At 34.7% G+C, this 17,778-nt stretch overlaps 3 protein-coding genes across 8 annotated transcripts in view; all 3 read right to left on the reverse strand.

Moving 5' to 3' along the window:
• Positions 1-8,797, reverse strand: part of LOC123684284 (protein kinase C and casein kinase substrate in neurons protein 1) — a 38,005-nt gene extending 29,208 nt beyond the window's left edge. For 2 of the 6 annotated variants that reach the window (XM_045623478.1, XM_045623471.1), the window contains exon 1: positions 8,592-8,779. The gene's annotated coding sequence lies outside the window, so the exon portion shown is untranslated. Of the gene's footprint in view, positions 1-1,504; positions 1,722-8,591 lie in introns of those variants that run through there. The other 4 variants (XM_045623475.1, XM_045623477.1, XM_045623472.1 and 1 more) reach the window with 4 other exon arrangements.
• Positions 8,798-9,674: 877 nt separating this feature from the next.
• Positions 9,675-11,847, reverse strand: LOC123684465 (RING finger protein 121). Its single transcript, XM_045623735.1, has 7 exons — positions 11,706-11,847; positions 11,603-11,637; positions 11,389-11,530; positions 11,171-11,325; positions 10,468-10,696; positions 10,121-10,254; positions 9,675-10,035 (listed from the first exon to the last, which is right to left on the reverse strand). The coding sequence occupies exons 1-7, from the start codon at positions 11,739-11,741 to the stop codon at positions 9,813-9,815; spliced, it is 954 nt and encodes a 317-aa protein (XP_045479691.1). The 5' UTR covers positions 11,742-11,847; the 3' UTR covers positions 9,675-9,812.
• On the reverse strand, positions 11,845-17,676 carry LOC123684464 (neurogenic locus protein delta). The gene is made up of 5 exons (XM_045623734.1): positions 17,397-17,676; positions 15,361-15,658; positions 14,442-14,633; positions 13,046-13,237; positions 11,845-12,901 (listed from the first exon to the last, which is right to left on the reverse strand). Exons 1-5 carry the CDS (start codon positions 17,493-17,495, stop codon positions 12,450-12,452), a joined length of 1,233 nt encoding a protein of 410 aa, XP_045479690.1. The 5' UTR covers positions 17,496-17,676; the 3' UTR covers positions 11,845-12,449.
• Positions 17,677-17,778: the final 102 nt, after the last annotated feature.

Consider the following 17,778-nt stretch of genomic DNA (forward strand, 5'->3'; position numbering starts at 1 on the left):
TGTAAATAGCCATCATAATATCATCAATATCTCAAGATCCTTGCACACCAAAATCTAGAAAAATCGGGCGATCCCATAGAGTAATAAACATAGAGGGAGTATACGCAATTTTTACATGTCCCCAACATGGTTAGATTACGTTGTCGGATTGTGATATATTTTCAAATCCACAATTTCACAATATCGTTATGAATGTACGTTATATCGAATGAAATATATTTATTTGAGTGATTCCCGATTAAATATGCAAATTTGAATATTTGGAATCCGATATTTTTCCTATTTATCGAATTTATAATAAACAGAATCTCTATTATTTTCTGTATCTACCTGCTGAAATCCAAAGTTTGGCAACTTTTGCTCTCCTAGTGTCATCGGTTGTTTCACGTCGTTTGGCGCGCTTGAAATTTGTTTTCTGAATTTCTGATATATTTAGGTATTTATTTCAATATACTTTGAGTTAATATGAAACGTTGATTCACTATGGGACATAAGAAGTGCGTTCTTTGAGGGGAAACTCGCGAATTGAGTGAAATATCGTATCGCTGATACGTTTTCATGTCCGCGCGCTTCATGCCAAATTTGATAGTTCATGTTGGAGACAAAATTTGCTTACTGAAAATGACATACGCTCCCTCTATCTATGTTTATTCCTCTGAGGTATGCCCAATGACCCAAAATCAACAATTATCGAAAATTGAACGACAATCTTAACACATTCAGCTTTCCCTAACGTCGCTTATCCGCGAATTAAAAAAATTATTCAATTCAAATTAGACGCATTTAGATCGAAAAGAAAGCGGATAAAAAGTAATCATTAACACTTCAATATATATTCAAATCGACCGACTGTAGGAATCTGCACATACCGGAGCAATTAAACTATCACAACCATCTGAGCCAATGAACAGACGCATTCATTAATCATTTTTTTCTACATTCATGCAAAAAGCAAAACTTTATTGAACTTTATTTAGTGGAAAGTTCTTTATTGCACTAGTGCAATAAAGTTTTTATTGCACTCATCTGTCATTCTACTTCAACATGCTGTCATCATGACAAACATAAACGTTCAAACTCACTACATATTTATCAGATATGCTGTGAGATTGGCAATACGTTTTAAACAGTAACATATTTTATATTATTTTGTATTAATGTTAGCAGCCAGAGATAAACAAACAATGCCTTCCCGAGAATAACTCCTTAATCAAAACTGATCCGATATTAATAAAAAAAGTATTCAAGTTGCGGTTTTCATTTTCCTACACCTAGTGCCGCACCTCAATAAATCATTTTTTGCTTTTTGCATGAACGTAGAAAAAATGTTGTATGGAACTTGTGCAAAAATTGTTTATTGCACTCGACGTGTTGTCTAACTCGGCCTAACGGCCTCGTCGGAAAATTTCACGTCGAGTGCAATAAACATTCACTTTTTGCACTTGTTGCATAAATAAATATATAAATTACGCGCATAAACGAAAAAGATCAAATCACATCTCACCATCTTACGAATTCACGAATCTGGTATCCTTATTTTTATCAATTGAAGGCACAAATCACTGTTTTTTTCAGGGCGCGATTCGAAACTTCGAAATTGTCCACTCGATAGTTTTCCGATGAAACGCGCTAGGAGAACTGATAGCGGTCGACTTCACCGGTCTAGCTAGTTTCTACCAGCGGCGTCTGAAGTTCATGTACTCGGCTAGGAGCATTCCTACGCGATGACTGCCTCAGCCGAAGAGCTGCACTACTCGGGCGAATTGAAATTTTATGATGCGTGCTCAAAAATTCGGGTATGGCGAACGCGATACGACTTCAGATATTCGGTTCAGGTGGAAAATTGCCTTGGAGCTGTAAAACGCACGGAATACGCCGGCTGCGACATAAACCGAGATGGATTTATGAACATGGAAAGGACAGTTTTTGAATTTCTTCCACCGAAATTTTTTAATGCTGAAAAACACAGCTAGGTACATGGTAGTTATTGATGAATAAGCTGTATAAACCCTCAGAGTAATAAACATAGATAGAGGGAGTATATGTCATTTTCTGTAAGCAAATTTTGTCCCCAACATGAACTATCAGATTTAACATGAAGCGCGCGGAAATGAAAACATATCAGCGATACGATATTTCCCTCAATTCGGGAGTTTCTCCACAAAGAACGCACTTCTTATGTTGCATAATGAATCAACGTTACATATTAACTCAAAAAAATTAACGCACATTCTGAAAATCTCAATTTTAATGAAAGTTAACTCTACATTGACTTTATAACTTATCTTTTATGTTCTCTCGGGAAGGTTTTGAACGAAACAAGACACATTAAATGGAAGAAAAATTCAGGATTTCACCGAATCTTATGTGAAAGAAGCGAAATAAACAATTTTCAAAAAACTGGAATGCTGATAAGTGATTTAATACTTGGTATTTCCACCCCTTGCGTTAATTACAGCTCGGCAACGACGGTTCATACTCAAAATGATTGATCTTAAAATGTTCTGATCTAATCCTTCCCAGATTTCTCTGAGTTGGATGCCTAAGTCATTAAGAGTAGCTGGATGATTTTCTGAGCTTATCAGCCTTCTATTGAGGTTGTCCCAAACCTTCTGAAACCAGTAGTATTCAGGAAATTGCACTGAGCATATCTTTCATGTGGACGTCTGTATACAAGGGAACGTCGATCACAATGGTAGAGGCAGAATCTAGACTTATCTGTGAAGAGAACTCTTTCCCAATCAGCCTCTTCCCAATGGATATGCTTTCTCGCAAAATCCAAACGCGCCCTTCGATGGGCTGGGGTAAGAGCTGGGCCTCTTGCCGCGACACGAGGCCTTAAATCATATTCTGAGGCGATTTCTTATTGTCTGAGTGCTAATTTGCACCCCATGAGTTTGCTCAAGCTGATTTTGAAGGAGGCGACCGGTTGCAAACCGTTGTCTCAACGAAAAAACTCTCAAGTAACGTTCTTGAATGGCAGTTGTTACCCGTGGTCTACCCTGTCCTGATCTTCGGACATTCATACCTGTCTCCCTGAATCGCTGCAACATTCTGGACACACTTATATGGGAAACTCCAAACCTTTCTGCAATTCTTGTGTATGTCCACCCTTCTTCTCGCAAAACTACCGCTTGGGCACATTCCTCTTGGGTCAAATTGCGTGTTTCGCGTTGCATAGCGATCGAGTGTAGAAAATCAAACGAAAGAAAAACTATTGATCACTAGAACTGATCGAGAACAACTGATTTCAGAATGGAGCCAATACATTCAAAATCTGATAATCTCATCTTTTTTTTATTCCTGCTGGGAAAAAACATATGTATTGAAGAAAAACGTTGAAAGTGGATAACATATGCATGCATAATTCTGATAAAATAATTATCATTGAGAACACCTTCAGTTGTAGAATAAATTTGAGATTTCCATAATGTGCGTTAATTTTTTTGGGCAGTGTATATTGAAATAAATACCTTAATATATCAGAAATTCAGAAAACAAATTTCAAGCGCGCCAAACGAAATGAAACAACCGATGACACTAGGAGAGCAAACGTAGCCAAACCTTGGATTTCAGCAGGTAGATACAGAAAATAATAAATATTCTGCCTACTATAAATTCGACAATTAGGAAAAATATCGGATTACAAATGCATATTTAATGGGGAATCACCCAAATAAATATATTTCATTCAAAATAATACACATTCATAATGATATCGTAAAATTGTGGATTTAAAAATATATCACAATCCGACAACATAAACTTACCATGTTGGGGACATGTAAAAATTGCATATATTTATGGACAAAACATAAACATAACCTCATAACTTGCAACCATGTTCGTGGATACCCAAAGCTGTTACGAGCAATAAAACATATGTTTTGAGTCGATATGTGACAGTATGGATGAAATATGGTTTCACCACTACACACCTTAGTCAATGAGAGCAACAGCTGAATGAAAAGCAGTCGATGAAAGCCGTACAAAGCGACAGAAATCTCAAACATCAGCTGGCAAGGTTATGGCATCCGTAAGTATTTTGAAACGTGCAAGGTATACTGTACAGGGTGGGCAAATTTCGATGTTTTAGGTTTTAGCACTACAACTTTTGAACCAGAGGAGATAGACAAAATCTGATACCCACTTCTCGATCTCTTTTTCTGAGAAACTAACAAGGGAAGTATTCATTTTTGACCACCTTATTTTGTTTTCGAGTTATAAGCGGAAATTGGAAAAATGGCGATATCGAAAAACATTTATATCTCCGCTAATACTGATGATAGAGCTCTGAAATTAAAACATTATACAGGCACTTTTTTACGTAGAATCCAGTGGCGTGCTCGTATTTCCAAAAGGGTTTTTAATTACGAAGCTATGACCCAAAGTTGTGTTTTTTTAAATGGGAACACTAGATTTTTGTGTCATTTTCTGAAAGCTTGATTTTTCCTGATTTCAAAAATATATAACATCGTATGATTCAGATCAATATAAATAATAGAAAATGGCCAAAAACCTCTTTTCACCTAAGAGTCTCAATATTTCTATGGTTTCAACTGTTGATGAACACAGAAAAATTGAGCTTTCTATAACAAGAGCAGTGTCCTTCCGTCAATCTGATTATTTCTATGCTTTTCACTTATTTCTACAAAATTCGAATCTAGATATGTTTTATAAATTTTTTATCTAAAAATTGATTTGGAAATAACGGAGAAACCACAAGATCGAATTTCTCAATCGAAACAGTTGTATTGAGATGCATGTATCAGGAGATTATTTACATAGGTCTCCAGAATCAGTACGCACAAGTACCAATCCATTTTAAACAGCATATGAAACAATGCATATATGATTGAACTCAACATTTTAATTACGAAGGGACAAACAAGAAATAATATTTAACCTAATAATGACAACAATTGCACAATGCACAGTCGACACCTCCTCTCGATATTTCAATAGATGAATATTTGAAACTGTGTTTAAGCTACCTAGAAAACTTTTTCCAAGTTCGTTAATCTTTTCGAAACTATTTGTATAAAATAAATATAGATTCGAATTTTGTGGAAATAAGTGAAAAGCATAGAAATAATCAGATTGACGGAAGGACACTGTTCTTGTCATAGAAAGGCTCATCAACAGTTGAAACCATAGAAATATTGAGACTCTTAAGTAAAAAAAGGTTTTTGATCATTTTCTGTTATTTATTTTGATACGAATCATACGATGTTATATATTTTTGAAATCAGAAAAAATCAAGCTTTCAGAAAATGACACAAAAATCTAGTGTTCCCATTTAAAAAAACATAACTTTGGGTCATAGCTTCGTAATTAAAAACCCTTTTGAAAATACGAGCACGCCACTGGATTCTACGTAAAAAAGTGCCTGTATAATGTTTCAACTTCAGAGCTCTATCATCAGTATTAGCGGAGATATAAATGTTTTTCGATATCGCCATTTTTCCAATTTCCGCTTATAACTCGAAAACAAAATAAGGTGGTCAAAAATGAATACTACCCTTGTTAGTTTCTCAGAAAAAGAGATCGAGAAGTGTGTATCAGATTTTGTCTATCTCCTCTGGTTCAAAAGTTGTAGTGCTAAAACATCGAAATTTGCCCACCCTGTACATTGAATATCTTAACAAAAGTAAAACCATCAACAGTAAATATCACATAAAGTTATTGGATCTATCAAGTGCAGAAATCAAGAAAAAATGTTCTCATATGCAAAAAAAACTCTCTCTCATCAAGACAATACTCCATGAAAACCTTGATAATATAGAATAGGTTACACCTGGGACTTATTGAGTGAAGTGTCATACTTTAGAATGTTAATTTTATGAGATAATCATTATTGAATGATGCATAAAAAATGACGTGCAACGCGTAAACCTAAGACGACATCAAACCGACAAAATTAGGAGAGGATATGTGGATGTAAAATGAAGAATACATAGCTAAGAAGATGTGAAGAGAGACGTAATGGTCAAGAAAATCAATCGAAAAATGTTTGATAAACAGTGTAATACATTTTGTGCATGTTAAATAAGAATGAAATAAAGAAAAGCATAAAGCAAGGACTTTTGTTCACTCGATCTTCAAAAAATAAAATTCTATGGTTCAATTTAAAATAATAGTTATTTATTATACAAGGGAAAAAAGTATTAGATTTTAGCTCGAGGTTATGTTGTCTCCCGACGCGAAGCGGAGGGAGACAAAAAACCGAGAGCTAAAATCTAATATTTTTCCCGTGTATAATACACTATTTTTTTCTGTGACAGGAAAAACGACAATTTAATAGTGAAAGAACATATTATTACAATATATTAAAGTCAGAGTGTTATCGATATGAATTTTGAATTTTTAAACTAGTAAGCTGCAAATAGACCTGCGTTGCTAAGGGAAACTTCAAAGTAATCAAATATCTGTCAATTTAATTTTGTGATTTATTTCAAAAATTACGAACTCAGTAATAATTGTTTAGTGGTTATTTTGTTGAATAATATAAAGTTGAAAAATGTCTGATTCCGAGTTTTCTCTAACTCCACTGGAGTTGATAGAAGCAGCGCAAGTAGCGTCACGAAAATTATTGCCAGCTAAATCGCGGAAAATTTACGAAACCGCGTATTCAAGATTTATGGAATGGAAAATGAAAAAGACATGCAGTTCTTTCTCGGAGATAGTGTTATTGGCTTATTTTTCGGAATTGGCACAACAACAAAAGCCATCAATAGTGTGATCGAATTATTATTATTCCTTTATCTATATGTAGATAAATATATATCCGGGAAAAAAGTACTCACTTTTTTCCCGGGGAAAAAAGTAATTTCGTGAAAAGTCATATTTTGTTACCTGTCAACAGAGGTAAAATGTCAAATTTTTTTCCCGTCACAGAAAAAAATTAATTTCTACCTAGTCGGATCTGTTATTACCGGAAAATTAGCTTTTTTCTTCGATATTCTACTTGAATTTTCTAGATTTGGTCACGCGATCGGAGCTTGAAATATTGTTCAACCAAATTCAAAAAATTGTCTCAATCGAATTCCTACTTTTGAATTCATCAGTCCACATTTACGGAACCCCTAGCCCAAGTCGACCGCGGCATTCGAGATCCAAACCTACCCTGAAAATGTCCAACCTTCTAGATTTTTGCGTTCGAGTGTTATCGTGAATTCAGCCGGACGGACAGATTCGAATTTAACTATCTGCGAAACGACAGTTTTGATCGTCAGTTCGTACGTGAATAGGCCACCTTCAGAGGATAGTTTAGGAAATATCAACAGATTTGAATGGTGCCAAATTGACAACTTCAATGCCCTAGTCGAGTCAAACAAAACAGTGCAAATCAGGTAAGAATGAATGCTCCCGTTGAAAATTTTAAAAATAATATTGAAAGACGGCCGCTGCAGTGCTAGTCCAACCGTGGAATAGGTAATTTATTCTCCCATACCTTCACGATTACAAATATTCCGTAGAATGAATGGAATCGTTCCACTTTTCCAAATTGAAATCAACCTGCGGTATCATTTTGCAGAAACCATATCGGAACAGAATAATAGACACATACTCATATAGGTACAGTCGTTGACCCGGAATTTCTTCAATTCTATTGTTGATACCGGAATATCTGTCATTATTCAAGAGAAAAATCAAAGCTACTACTCGAATAAATACAATCTAACACATCCCTAACTTGTTTTTTTGTCCAATGAAACTTTCATGGGCACATAAAATAAATTCACATTATAAACCATTATCCCATATTTCATTTGATAGAGAAGGCTTTACGCATTAAAAAAAATTAATATCTACCAAGAATGAATATCCATGAAAAAGTAAATCGATTCTGAAACTATAATTAATTGATTTCATATTCGAACAATATCCTGTTGAATTGCCACATTTCTTATTTTATATAAGCCGACAGTCAGGAATTTTTAGGAAAGGAAAATGATTATTTATAGGATATTTATAATTCAGATTAATAAGGAAATCCAATATCAATGTGCCAGATATTCGAAAATTGTTGCCAATATTATCAGCAATTTCGAATTTATTGATAACAATCCCAGGGAACAACCGGTTGCCTCAAGTTTCAAATAAGGAGAAAACTTAGCCGATATCGAAAGGGAAGAAACAATTATGATCATACTGAGAAATTAAACATTAACAACAAGAATATATAAGATATTTGTGTCTTCCCACCGATTTCTTATTCAAAAGCTCAGAAAAATGTTGAGGCAGGTTACCCACTTGTTTTGGCTACAGGAAAACTCCCTACTAAAAAATATATAGTTTTTGCAACAAAGTCGTTTTTAGCATAAAATGATTTTGTCATTTACATAGGTAGTAAAAAATTTCGATAACTTTTTATTTGAAAACCGATAGTCTTTTTAAACGACCTTGATTAAAAAGTGAACTTACAGAGAAGAAAATCTTATAAGCCTACAGCTTTTCTTATCTCGCTTTAAAAGCGAATGAATAAAAAGGCTGAAACCCAAAAAGCCTTTTGATTTCATTTCAAAGTAAGAATCAACAATTTATATGGAAATTTAACCTATTCATCTAAACGTCATCACTTTGTTTACCTTATTATGAAAATCTGGAACGTCTCAAAACTACTCGGTCACAAAATCCAAAGCTGGGTGTAGTCTTTCTTCTAGGCCAACATAAAATTCACTTTTTTCGAAAAGAATCAAACGATAAGGACGAAGCAAGTCACACACCATTACACCTTAAACCAACACGTACAGTACAGTTACATTACATCGAATTCAACGAGCGAAAAACACTAGGGATGTCCAATAACCGTATTATAGGTGCCTTTATTTCATTGATGTGGCTCAAAAGGACAGGTCACGACATCTCACAGTAACATGTTGGAATTAAAGTAGTGACCTTCCCTCAAACCGACCATAAACGAAGGAAACTGTACGTCAATCGTGAAAATTAACTAAACAATAAGTTGAGGAAGTAAATTCACACATAAAATGTAAACTTTCAATATTTTCATAATGACATTGAACAATTATCGAACAAATATGTCAAAATTTCTTACGCAAAATCTGTAGTTTTTTGAAATTTGATTTTTCACTTCTCATATGCATGGGCGTAGTCAGGTTTCAGTTTCTAAGGGTTTCAAAATTCAGATTATGCTGCACACAAGCTCGCGTCTTTTTATTTTAATAAATGGTGATTTCTTCACATTTCGGGGAAGGTTTGAACACCCTGGCTACGCCCGTGTGTATAAGTTAGGAGAACTGGTAGTTGTATGAAGGTTTTGTTACTGTGTCCTATCGCCACAGTACTGTCAATATTTTACCAAACTCGATTGGTTTGATAGCCCAGGAAAATTATTTTTCTGGACCTACGATAAGTAATAATAAACTTGAATAAAAATAAAGAAGTGAGCATTTTATTTTTTAGAGTATTAACATAGTATTTTAACTATGATCTATATACAATGGTACTAATAAACAATTAAATATTTAAATGGAGAATGAAATTTGCTTTCAATGATTCCACAAAATCTCCTTAGATATTTATTTGGAGAATTTTTTTTCACGATTCTTGTAATACAAGAGAAATCACAAAAGAAGAATGAAGCAAGATGATAATTCTCATAAATTATCAAAGATTTTTAAGACTTTTTAAGCCTGACCAAGCATAACTCCTCTGAAGATGTTTTATTTATTTTCAAATAAATCAACAACACTAAATTCTATAATTCATAAATAAGTAACCGTAAATTCAAACAGAATCAGTGCACAAATATTGACCAAAAATTATCGAAGGAAAATTGGAATTGTCTATTCCAAGCCTAATACCCAATTTATTCCTTGAACGATGAAAATAATCATTGGTTGCCACGCCAATAACCATCTTATCCAATCTAGAAACTGTCCGTAAAGTACATGGGGCTTTTCCCAGGGATTGCAAAACATTTTTTTCAAATCAACTTTCTCTTTACAATATGGGCAAGTCTGCTTTTTACCCACAATGCACCATCCTCTTATACAAAATTCATGAAACCTGCAAGAGATATTCGAGTAAAAACTAGAAATATTTGTGGAAAATAGTAATTTTTTTGTCAAAACGGTGTTATAATAATACTTACACATGTTCACAACTAAGTTTATAAGTGTTTTCTATAATACCCTCTTCATTTTCTGGAACCAATAATTTGTTGCCACAAACGGCACAAACATTGGGATCTAAATGTCTGGTTGGTATTCCTTGATCTGTGTAATACTAAAAAAAAATTAAACATTACAGCCTGAAAGATCATCCAAATGTAGCATTTATTGCTAGTCTCAAGTAAATTATTGTAAGTTAGCAAATATCAACAATAATTGTTATTGCTACCTCTGGAGTCTGCCGTCGTTTTTTTTATATGTAACGATTTGAACTAACTGCATTTACCAACACAAACATTATATATCAAATTTAAAAAAATTACCATACCCCAATATGAGAAGCCATTTTATCAGCACAAATTTCAGATATATCTCTTCCCAGAACACCATAATACAATCCATAAAATACAAATAAGGTTCCACTTTCCATCCACAAATTAGGTTTTGAATTAAAAACAATATTCAGTCCAAAAAATGTTGCCAGAAATACAAAGTAACCTATGAGACCAAGAACATAACTTAGTTTATACAGAAATAGGAACCATTTATATACCAATCTAAAATAAATAACTATCAATGTTTTTTTATTAGTACTAGAAAAGGAAATGTTAAGACATTCTACTCTGAAATGAAATCTTACATAAATATGTTTGGTTTTTCATATTTCATGAAATTATGGAAGAAAATAGAATAACACAGTAAACAATTAAAATAGTTAAAATGATTCATGCGATTAACATTTAATTCTCAAGAAATATTAATTCTAATATATATGAAGATATATTAAAACTGTCATTTCAGAGTTGATCCAACTATTGGGAAATTCAATGAAACAAATTATCCATGAAATAGGAAAACACATAAGAACATCGAATCGATATTTTCTTTGTGGTATTTGTTACCATGTTTTATCATCAATTACCAAACAACGAAGATCAACAAAATATTTCATTTCCTATTCCGAATAATTTATTTTCACATTCCCAATACTTGAAAGAGGTATTCAAAGAGAAATTGAAAAGATAATATACCTTGGTGTTGTCCTATGAATTGGTTTTTCAATTGCTTTTTTTGCTATAAGTCCTGATATGCAAGTGAAAAGTAACCATGTAAATATGAATCTCCAAAAATGATTTTTTAAGGCAAAAAAGAATGGCACCAGCCATAAACCTAATAAGGTAACAAGCTGAAAAGTATGAGAAATATTACTATACTTTTTCCAGTAAAATGTGCCATAATACTAACTTACAGAATAAGAACGATAATGTTTTTTCTTCCATTCTATCAATAGAAATTGAGCTACAATTAAGGTTATAACTAGTACCATAAACATCTCAGCGTGCATCTTATCATGGCCTTTATGTTGCTCATGCATTTGCTGATGATCATACCTAGAATTAAATCTCAAATAAGACTAAAATAATTTTTCAACACAGCGTATTCTTTAATTTGTAATTCCTAACCTGTGTTTCTCTTCTTGGGACAATTGGTCGATTGTCTGGAAATAACATATTTTAGAAGACCTATATAGCTAAATAATAATATAATAATGAAAGTAAGCTTTACCCTGTTCCCTAAAATAACAGGCTCGTGCAAATCCATGTTGATCCTTCATACAATTCAATACTAAAATTGATGATACAATGCCATTTAATTACTTTAATAATACTAAACCTTCATAATGTGTAAGGATAAAAAAATACTATTTTAAAGTGCTCCATTTAAATATTTTATTGTTTAAAAGTCTTAAGTCATAGACTACTTCAACAGTTTCAAACAGTTGTAGTTGTCAAAAAGATAGCATAGAAGATTAGCCAACTCATTTGGCAAATAATTGTTTGTGTTAATTAGAAGGTACGTTCCAAAAGTAAATAAAAATTGAAAAATTATATTTGAAGTCAATGACTCAGTTGACATTGATGAGTTTTATAAATTTCATTGTATTGTTTCTAAAATAGGTTCCATAATAAATAATATCTTCGATAGAATACCTAAATACTTCAAAATATTGTATCACAATCGATATTATGGAAAAAATTTATCAATAAGCTTTTCTCAAGCGCGGATCCAGGATGGAAATTGAGTAAACGCCCCCCTCCCCCACCTTAAAATTTGACATACTAAGGCTCAAATAATTACAAGATCAGCAAAAATTTATTTTGAATCAATTTCTGAAACAAAGATGTCTAAACGTCCCCCCCAAAGATCGGTCCTGGATCCGCACCTGATTTTTCTAAATACTACAACAGATATATCAATAAATAGAAATAAATACATAAATAAGAAAAAACTTAGTCTTTGGAATTGAAATCAGAAAGTTTCATTTTCAGATACACTATTCGAATTAAGGCTGGTATCATTGAGGTATACACTTTTCTCAGATGTCGTTGTTGTCGACGGAGTACTAGTTGTAGTTGTTGTAATAGAAGTACTGGTAGTACTAGTAGTACTTGTGGTACTTGTAGAATTGACTTCGCTAGTTTTGTTTGTTTGTAAACCCATTGGTTTTTGTTCATTTGGCATCACTATTGGTCCAGTTTCTATATGCGATAAGGTGAGGTTAGAAGTTATGTATGTCCTTCTCGTGGTAGAGGTCATTGGAGGTCTCAAAGTTGTTGTGAAGTACACATCAGTATATTCACAGTTTCTTCCATAACTACCTTCACGACAATAACATCTATAGTTACCGTCTTCCTTGGTTAATGGTATGCATTTGGCACCATTTTGGCATGTATTTGGGTTATCCCTGCAGTAGGTTAGTTCTGGAAAAAAAACATGAGGAATATTGGTCAGTCATGAGGGTTATTATATACAGTTATGTGGTCTTAAAGCGCGAAATTGTCTCATGAATGAACTAGTACTAATTGAGGCTAATTTTTAGGTATTAGAAAAGGATGCAGTCATACCTTCGTCGCAGAGCATTCCACCCCAGCCTTCTTTGCAATTACATTCCCATGGTCTTCTGCAAGTACCATTTACACAGCCTGGATAGGGATAACAGACGTCACAGTTCTTGCCCCACCATCCAACCTTACATCTGCATTCTCCAGGCTTCCTACAGTAACCTCTTTCTCTGTGGCATGTTTTCGAACAAATTGCTGTGAACAAGAGAAAAGTAAGTGGGATCTTGGCTTACGTGTCTATAAAATAAGGCTATGTCTATAACGTATCTAAAAGGTGTTTTATTTTCGAGGTATATAACAGTTGGTATTACTGTTCAAGATGGCGACCGATTTAACAGCTGTCAAGTGATTTATTCTCAGTTTGGTTTGGCAATTCATCATGAATAGACTCACTTCTGAACAACGCTTGCGAATGGGCCCAAAATGAGATTGCCGTTGTTCCCGATTTTCATAAGCGAATTTTGTTTAGCGATGAAGCGCACTTCTGGTTGAATAGCTACGTTAACAAACAAAACTGTCGCATTTGGAGTGAAGCTAATCCTTAAGTGTATGTCGAAACACCGTTACATCCAGAAAAACTGACTGTTTGGTGCGCTTTATGGGCTGGTGGAATCATTGGTCCGTACTTCTTCAAAAACGATGATGGCCAGAACGTTACAGTCAATGGTGATCGGTATAGAGCCATGTTTACTAACTTTTTCATTCCTGAATTGAACAACCATGATGTCCAGGAGCTGTGGTTCCAATAAGACGGCGCAACATGTCACACAGCTTGTGCCACAATCGATTTATTGAAAGACACGTTTGGTGACTGCCTAATTTCACGTTTTGGACCTGTGGATTGGCCTCCAAGATCTTGTGTTTTAACACCGCTAGACTACTTTCTGTGGGGCTACGTAAAGTCTTCGGTCTATGCGGATAAGCCACAAACCCTTGACCATTTGGAAGACAACATTCGCCGTGTTTTTGCCGATATACGGCCACAAATGTTGGAAAAAGTCATCGAAAATTGGACGTCCAGATTGGACTACATCCGAGCCAGCCGTGGCGGTCATTTGCCAGAAATCATATTTAAAATGAAATGCCACAAGATTATTTTGCGGATAAATAAAATTCATGTCAATCGAATAACCCATCGTTGTTTTATTGCAATTTAAAGTTCTATAGCTCTAAAAAAAACACCCTTTATAAAATAAGGCACGTGCAAGAATCAAAGCCAAATGACCATCGTTTACGTATTATTAGGCCAATCTTAAACTGGACGAAAATGAGCATTTTCTGAGTTTAGTGATGAATCTCGCTCCTGCTCAAATGGACAAAATGCAAGTTGAAGAAATTATTCTTTCTTAAATGTATAGTGCCAGATTTGTAATTTCTCTGTGGTAGAAGAAGCACTTACGAATTTGACAGAGCAGTCCTGTATATCCTGGGAAACATCTACATTCCAAAGGCTTCTCACAGTAACCATGCTGACATCCTGGTAAGACTTGGCATTGCTGGCAGCTAGTACCTGCCCATCCTAAGCGGCATTTACATTCTCCTGGAGAGTCACAATATCCTCGAGCTGGATGACAGTCCTTTCCACACACAGCTGGAATATTATTGAGGTAATCAGTGACGTTTTGTGAAAATTTTTAGCCGGGAAACGATAATTTTTGACTGAATTATGATGAATTCTTAATGAAATTTGATCTAGACCACAGAGTAATAAGCATAGATAGAGAGACTATACGTAATTTTTACATGCCCCCAACATGGTTAGATTACGTTGTCGGATTGTGATATATTTTCAAATCCACAATTTTACTATATCGTTATGAATGTATATTATATTGAATGAAATATATTTATTTGAGTGATTCCCGATTAAATATGCAAATTTGAATATTTGGAATACGATATTTTTCCTGATTGTCGAATTCATAATAAGCAGAATATTTATATGTTCTGTATCTACCTGCTGGAATCCAAGGTTTGGCAACTTTTGCTCTCCAAGTGTCATCGGTTGTTTCACGTCGTTTGACGCGCTTGAAGTTTGTTTTCTGAATTTCTGATATATTTAGGTATTTATTTCAATATATTTTGAATTGATATGAAACGCTGATTCACTATGGGACATAAGAAGTGCGTTCTTTGTCGAGAAACTCGCGAATTGAGTGAAATATCGCATCACTGATATGTTTTCATTACCGCGCGCTTCATGTCAAATTTGATAGTTCATGTTGGGGACAAAATTGGTTTACTGAAAATGACATTATGCTCCTTCTATTAATGTTTATTACTGTGAGGTGTTAACGATTTAGAAGAAGCATACGTACGTTCCGAACAGAAAACACCTTTCCAGCCCTCTCTACATTTACATTCGAAGCTGTCTCTGCAGAACCCATGTTGGCAACCCGGCAAAGGAATGCATTTATTGCATTTATCTCCATAGTATCCCAATTTGCAAACGCATTCTCCAGGTCGGTTGCAATATCCTTGGATCGGGTCACATCCAGATTTGCAAATGGGCACATCACAAAGGTCTCCGGTCCATCCAGGTATACATTTCACCTCACCATCATCTGTGCAAATGTAGTGGGAATGTTCGTTCTGTGATGTGGGGATTTCACAGGCCTTCCGAAAAAAAAAACATTTTTTTATTTTGAGCTTTAACAGGTATTGCCTCAGTTATAAATGTAGGGCAATATTTTGAGGGGTGATATGACATCGAAAAATATGTAGGTTTTTTTGTATGAGCTTATGTCTGAAACCGCTTATTGAGGCTGCTACAAACCTTAGAAGATGCCTAATAGTAACGGGTGTTTTTTTTTCGAGGTATATAACTTTAAGTGGGCATTACTGTTCTAGATGGCGACCGATTTAACAGATGTGAAGTGATTCATTCTCAGTTTGGTTCGGCAATTCATTATGAATAGACTCACGCCTGAACAACGCTTGCATATAGTGCAATTTTATTTCGAAAATAATAGTTCTGTGCGGAATACGTATCGCGCACTACTTCCATTTTATTTTGTTTAGCGATGAAGCGCACTTCTGGTTGAATGGCTACGTCAACAAACAAAACTGCACAATTTGGAGTAGAGCTAATCCTCAAGTGAATGTCGAAACACCGTAACATCCAGAAAAACTGACTGTTTGGTGCGCTTTATGGGCTGGTGGAATCATTGGTCCGTACTTCTTCAAAAACGATGATGGCCAGAACGTTACAGTCAATGGTGATAGGTATAGAGCCATGATTACTAACTTTTTCACTCCTGAATTGAACAACCATGATGTCCAGGAGCTGTGGTTCCAACAAGATGGCGCAATATGTCACACAGCTCGTGACACAATCGATTTATTGAAAGACACGTTTGGTGACCGCCTAATTTCACGTTTTGGACCTGTGAATTGGCCTCCAAGATCTTGTGATTTAACACCGCTAAACTACTTTCTGTGGGGCTATGTGAAGTCATTGGTCTATGCGGATAAGCCACAAAACCTTGACCATTTGGAACACAACATGGAACACAACATTCGCCGTGTTATTGCCGATATACGGCCACAAATGTTGGAAAAAGTCATCGAAAATTGGACGTCCAAATTGGACTACATCCGAGCCAGCCGTGGCGGTCATATGCCAGAAATCATATTTAAAATATAATGCCACAAGATTATCTTGCGGATAAATAAAATTTATGTCAATCGAATAATCCATCGTTGTTTTATTGCAATTTAAAGTTCTATAGCTCAAAAAAAAACACCCTTTATTAATATAATTGATTCAAATTTTGGTTATTATTTGAGGAAACCAATGAACCCTATCAGCTATCAGAAAATTGATTATTTTGTCTGAGGAAAAGCTACATAATTTAATTTTTGAATAATAGTATCAAGCTTAGTGAGAAATTTATCGTTGATTGCATCAGCAGAACCAGAAAATTTCGGCAGATAGTAAAAAAAAATTATATTTCAGTGACAACAAATCCGATCAATTTGAAGTTCTGCATCTGAACATTAATGATTACGTCACAAGAACCAAAGAAAACGCAAGCAAATCATCGAAAAAATTCCAATATTTCTGTAACAGTTGATCTGACTAGGTTGAAATTGAGTTTGTATATTATATGTGAAATAACGTCTCGAATGAACATGCCAAATTTCACGAGGATCGTATCATCAGAACCCCTCATCTAGATAAGCTAACCGACAACAATGACATTATGAAAGTGGCCTCCAAAGGCTCACGAATGAAAGAGGCTCTAGAACCTTTGATGCTAGTTCTCCTCAAATCATTCCAAATGTTCCTTATCAGAAATCATGACTCAAACCACCCTAGAAAAAAATCTCGTGTATTTTTCATGAAACTCACCTGTTTTTTCCATTTAGGTACATAACGAGCACCCTCCACTTCGCAGTAAGATAAAAGTGTTAGTAAGAGCACAAATTTTAACATCAGTAAGCTATTCATAAACACTCCACTAATGAAGAACCACGAAATAAGAAATCGGTGACAGACAAATTCTACCAAACTTACCGACCCTGAACTTGTTACCACTTTATTTGTGTCTTCGATGTGCTGACCTCCTTCTACCAAGTTCTTGGGACTTAACTGTTTCCTCAAGAGTATGATGCACCGATTGGCTTGGTTCAATATTCAAGTCATTGATCTCTACTGACTTAATAGAGAGTAGATATCGATAGTGATTTTCTCTTTGCGACAATACGAAGAAGAGGGTGGAGTTTGAAAAGAT

Source organism: Harmonia axyridis, chromosome 7 (genome assembly GCF_914767665.1).
Source record: "Harmonia axyridis chromosome 7, icHarAxyr1.1, whole genome shotgun sequence".
In the NCBI taxonomy this organism is placed as follows: domain Eukaryota; kingdom Metazoa; phylum Arthropoda; class Insecta; order Coleoptera; family Coccinellidae; genus Harmonia; species Harmonia axyridis.

Bases quoted from the DNA above. Each gene is read 5' to 3' on its own strand.
- LOC123684465 (XM_045623735.1), bottom strand. From the start codon at position 11,741: ATGGATTTGCACGAGCCTGTTATTTTAGGGAACAGG. The intron at 11,531-11,602 runs GTTAGGAATTAC...ATTTAATTCTAG, and splicing joins TCCCAAGAAGAGAAACACAG to GTATGATCATCAGCAAATGC. The intron at 11,326-11,388 runs GTAAGTTAGTAT...CATACTTTTCAG, and splicing joins AACATTATCGTTCTTATTCT to CTTGTTACCTTATTAGGTTT.
- LOC123684464 (XM_045623734.1), bottom strand. From the start codon at position 17,495: ATGAATAGCTTACTGATGTTAAAATTTGTGCTCTTACTAACACTTTTA. The intron at 15,659-17,396 runs GTGAGTTTCATG...TTTTTTCGGAAG, and splicing joins TACCTAAATGGAAAAAACAG to GCCTGTGAAATCCCCACATC. The intron at 12,902-13,045 runs GTATGACTGCAT...TTTTTTTTCCAG, and splicing joins TGGAATGCTCTGCGACGAAG to AACTAACCTACTGCAGGGAT.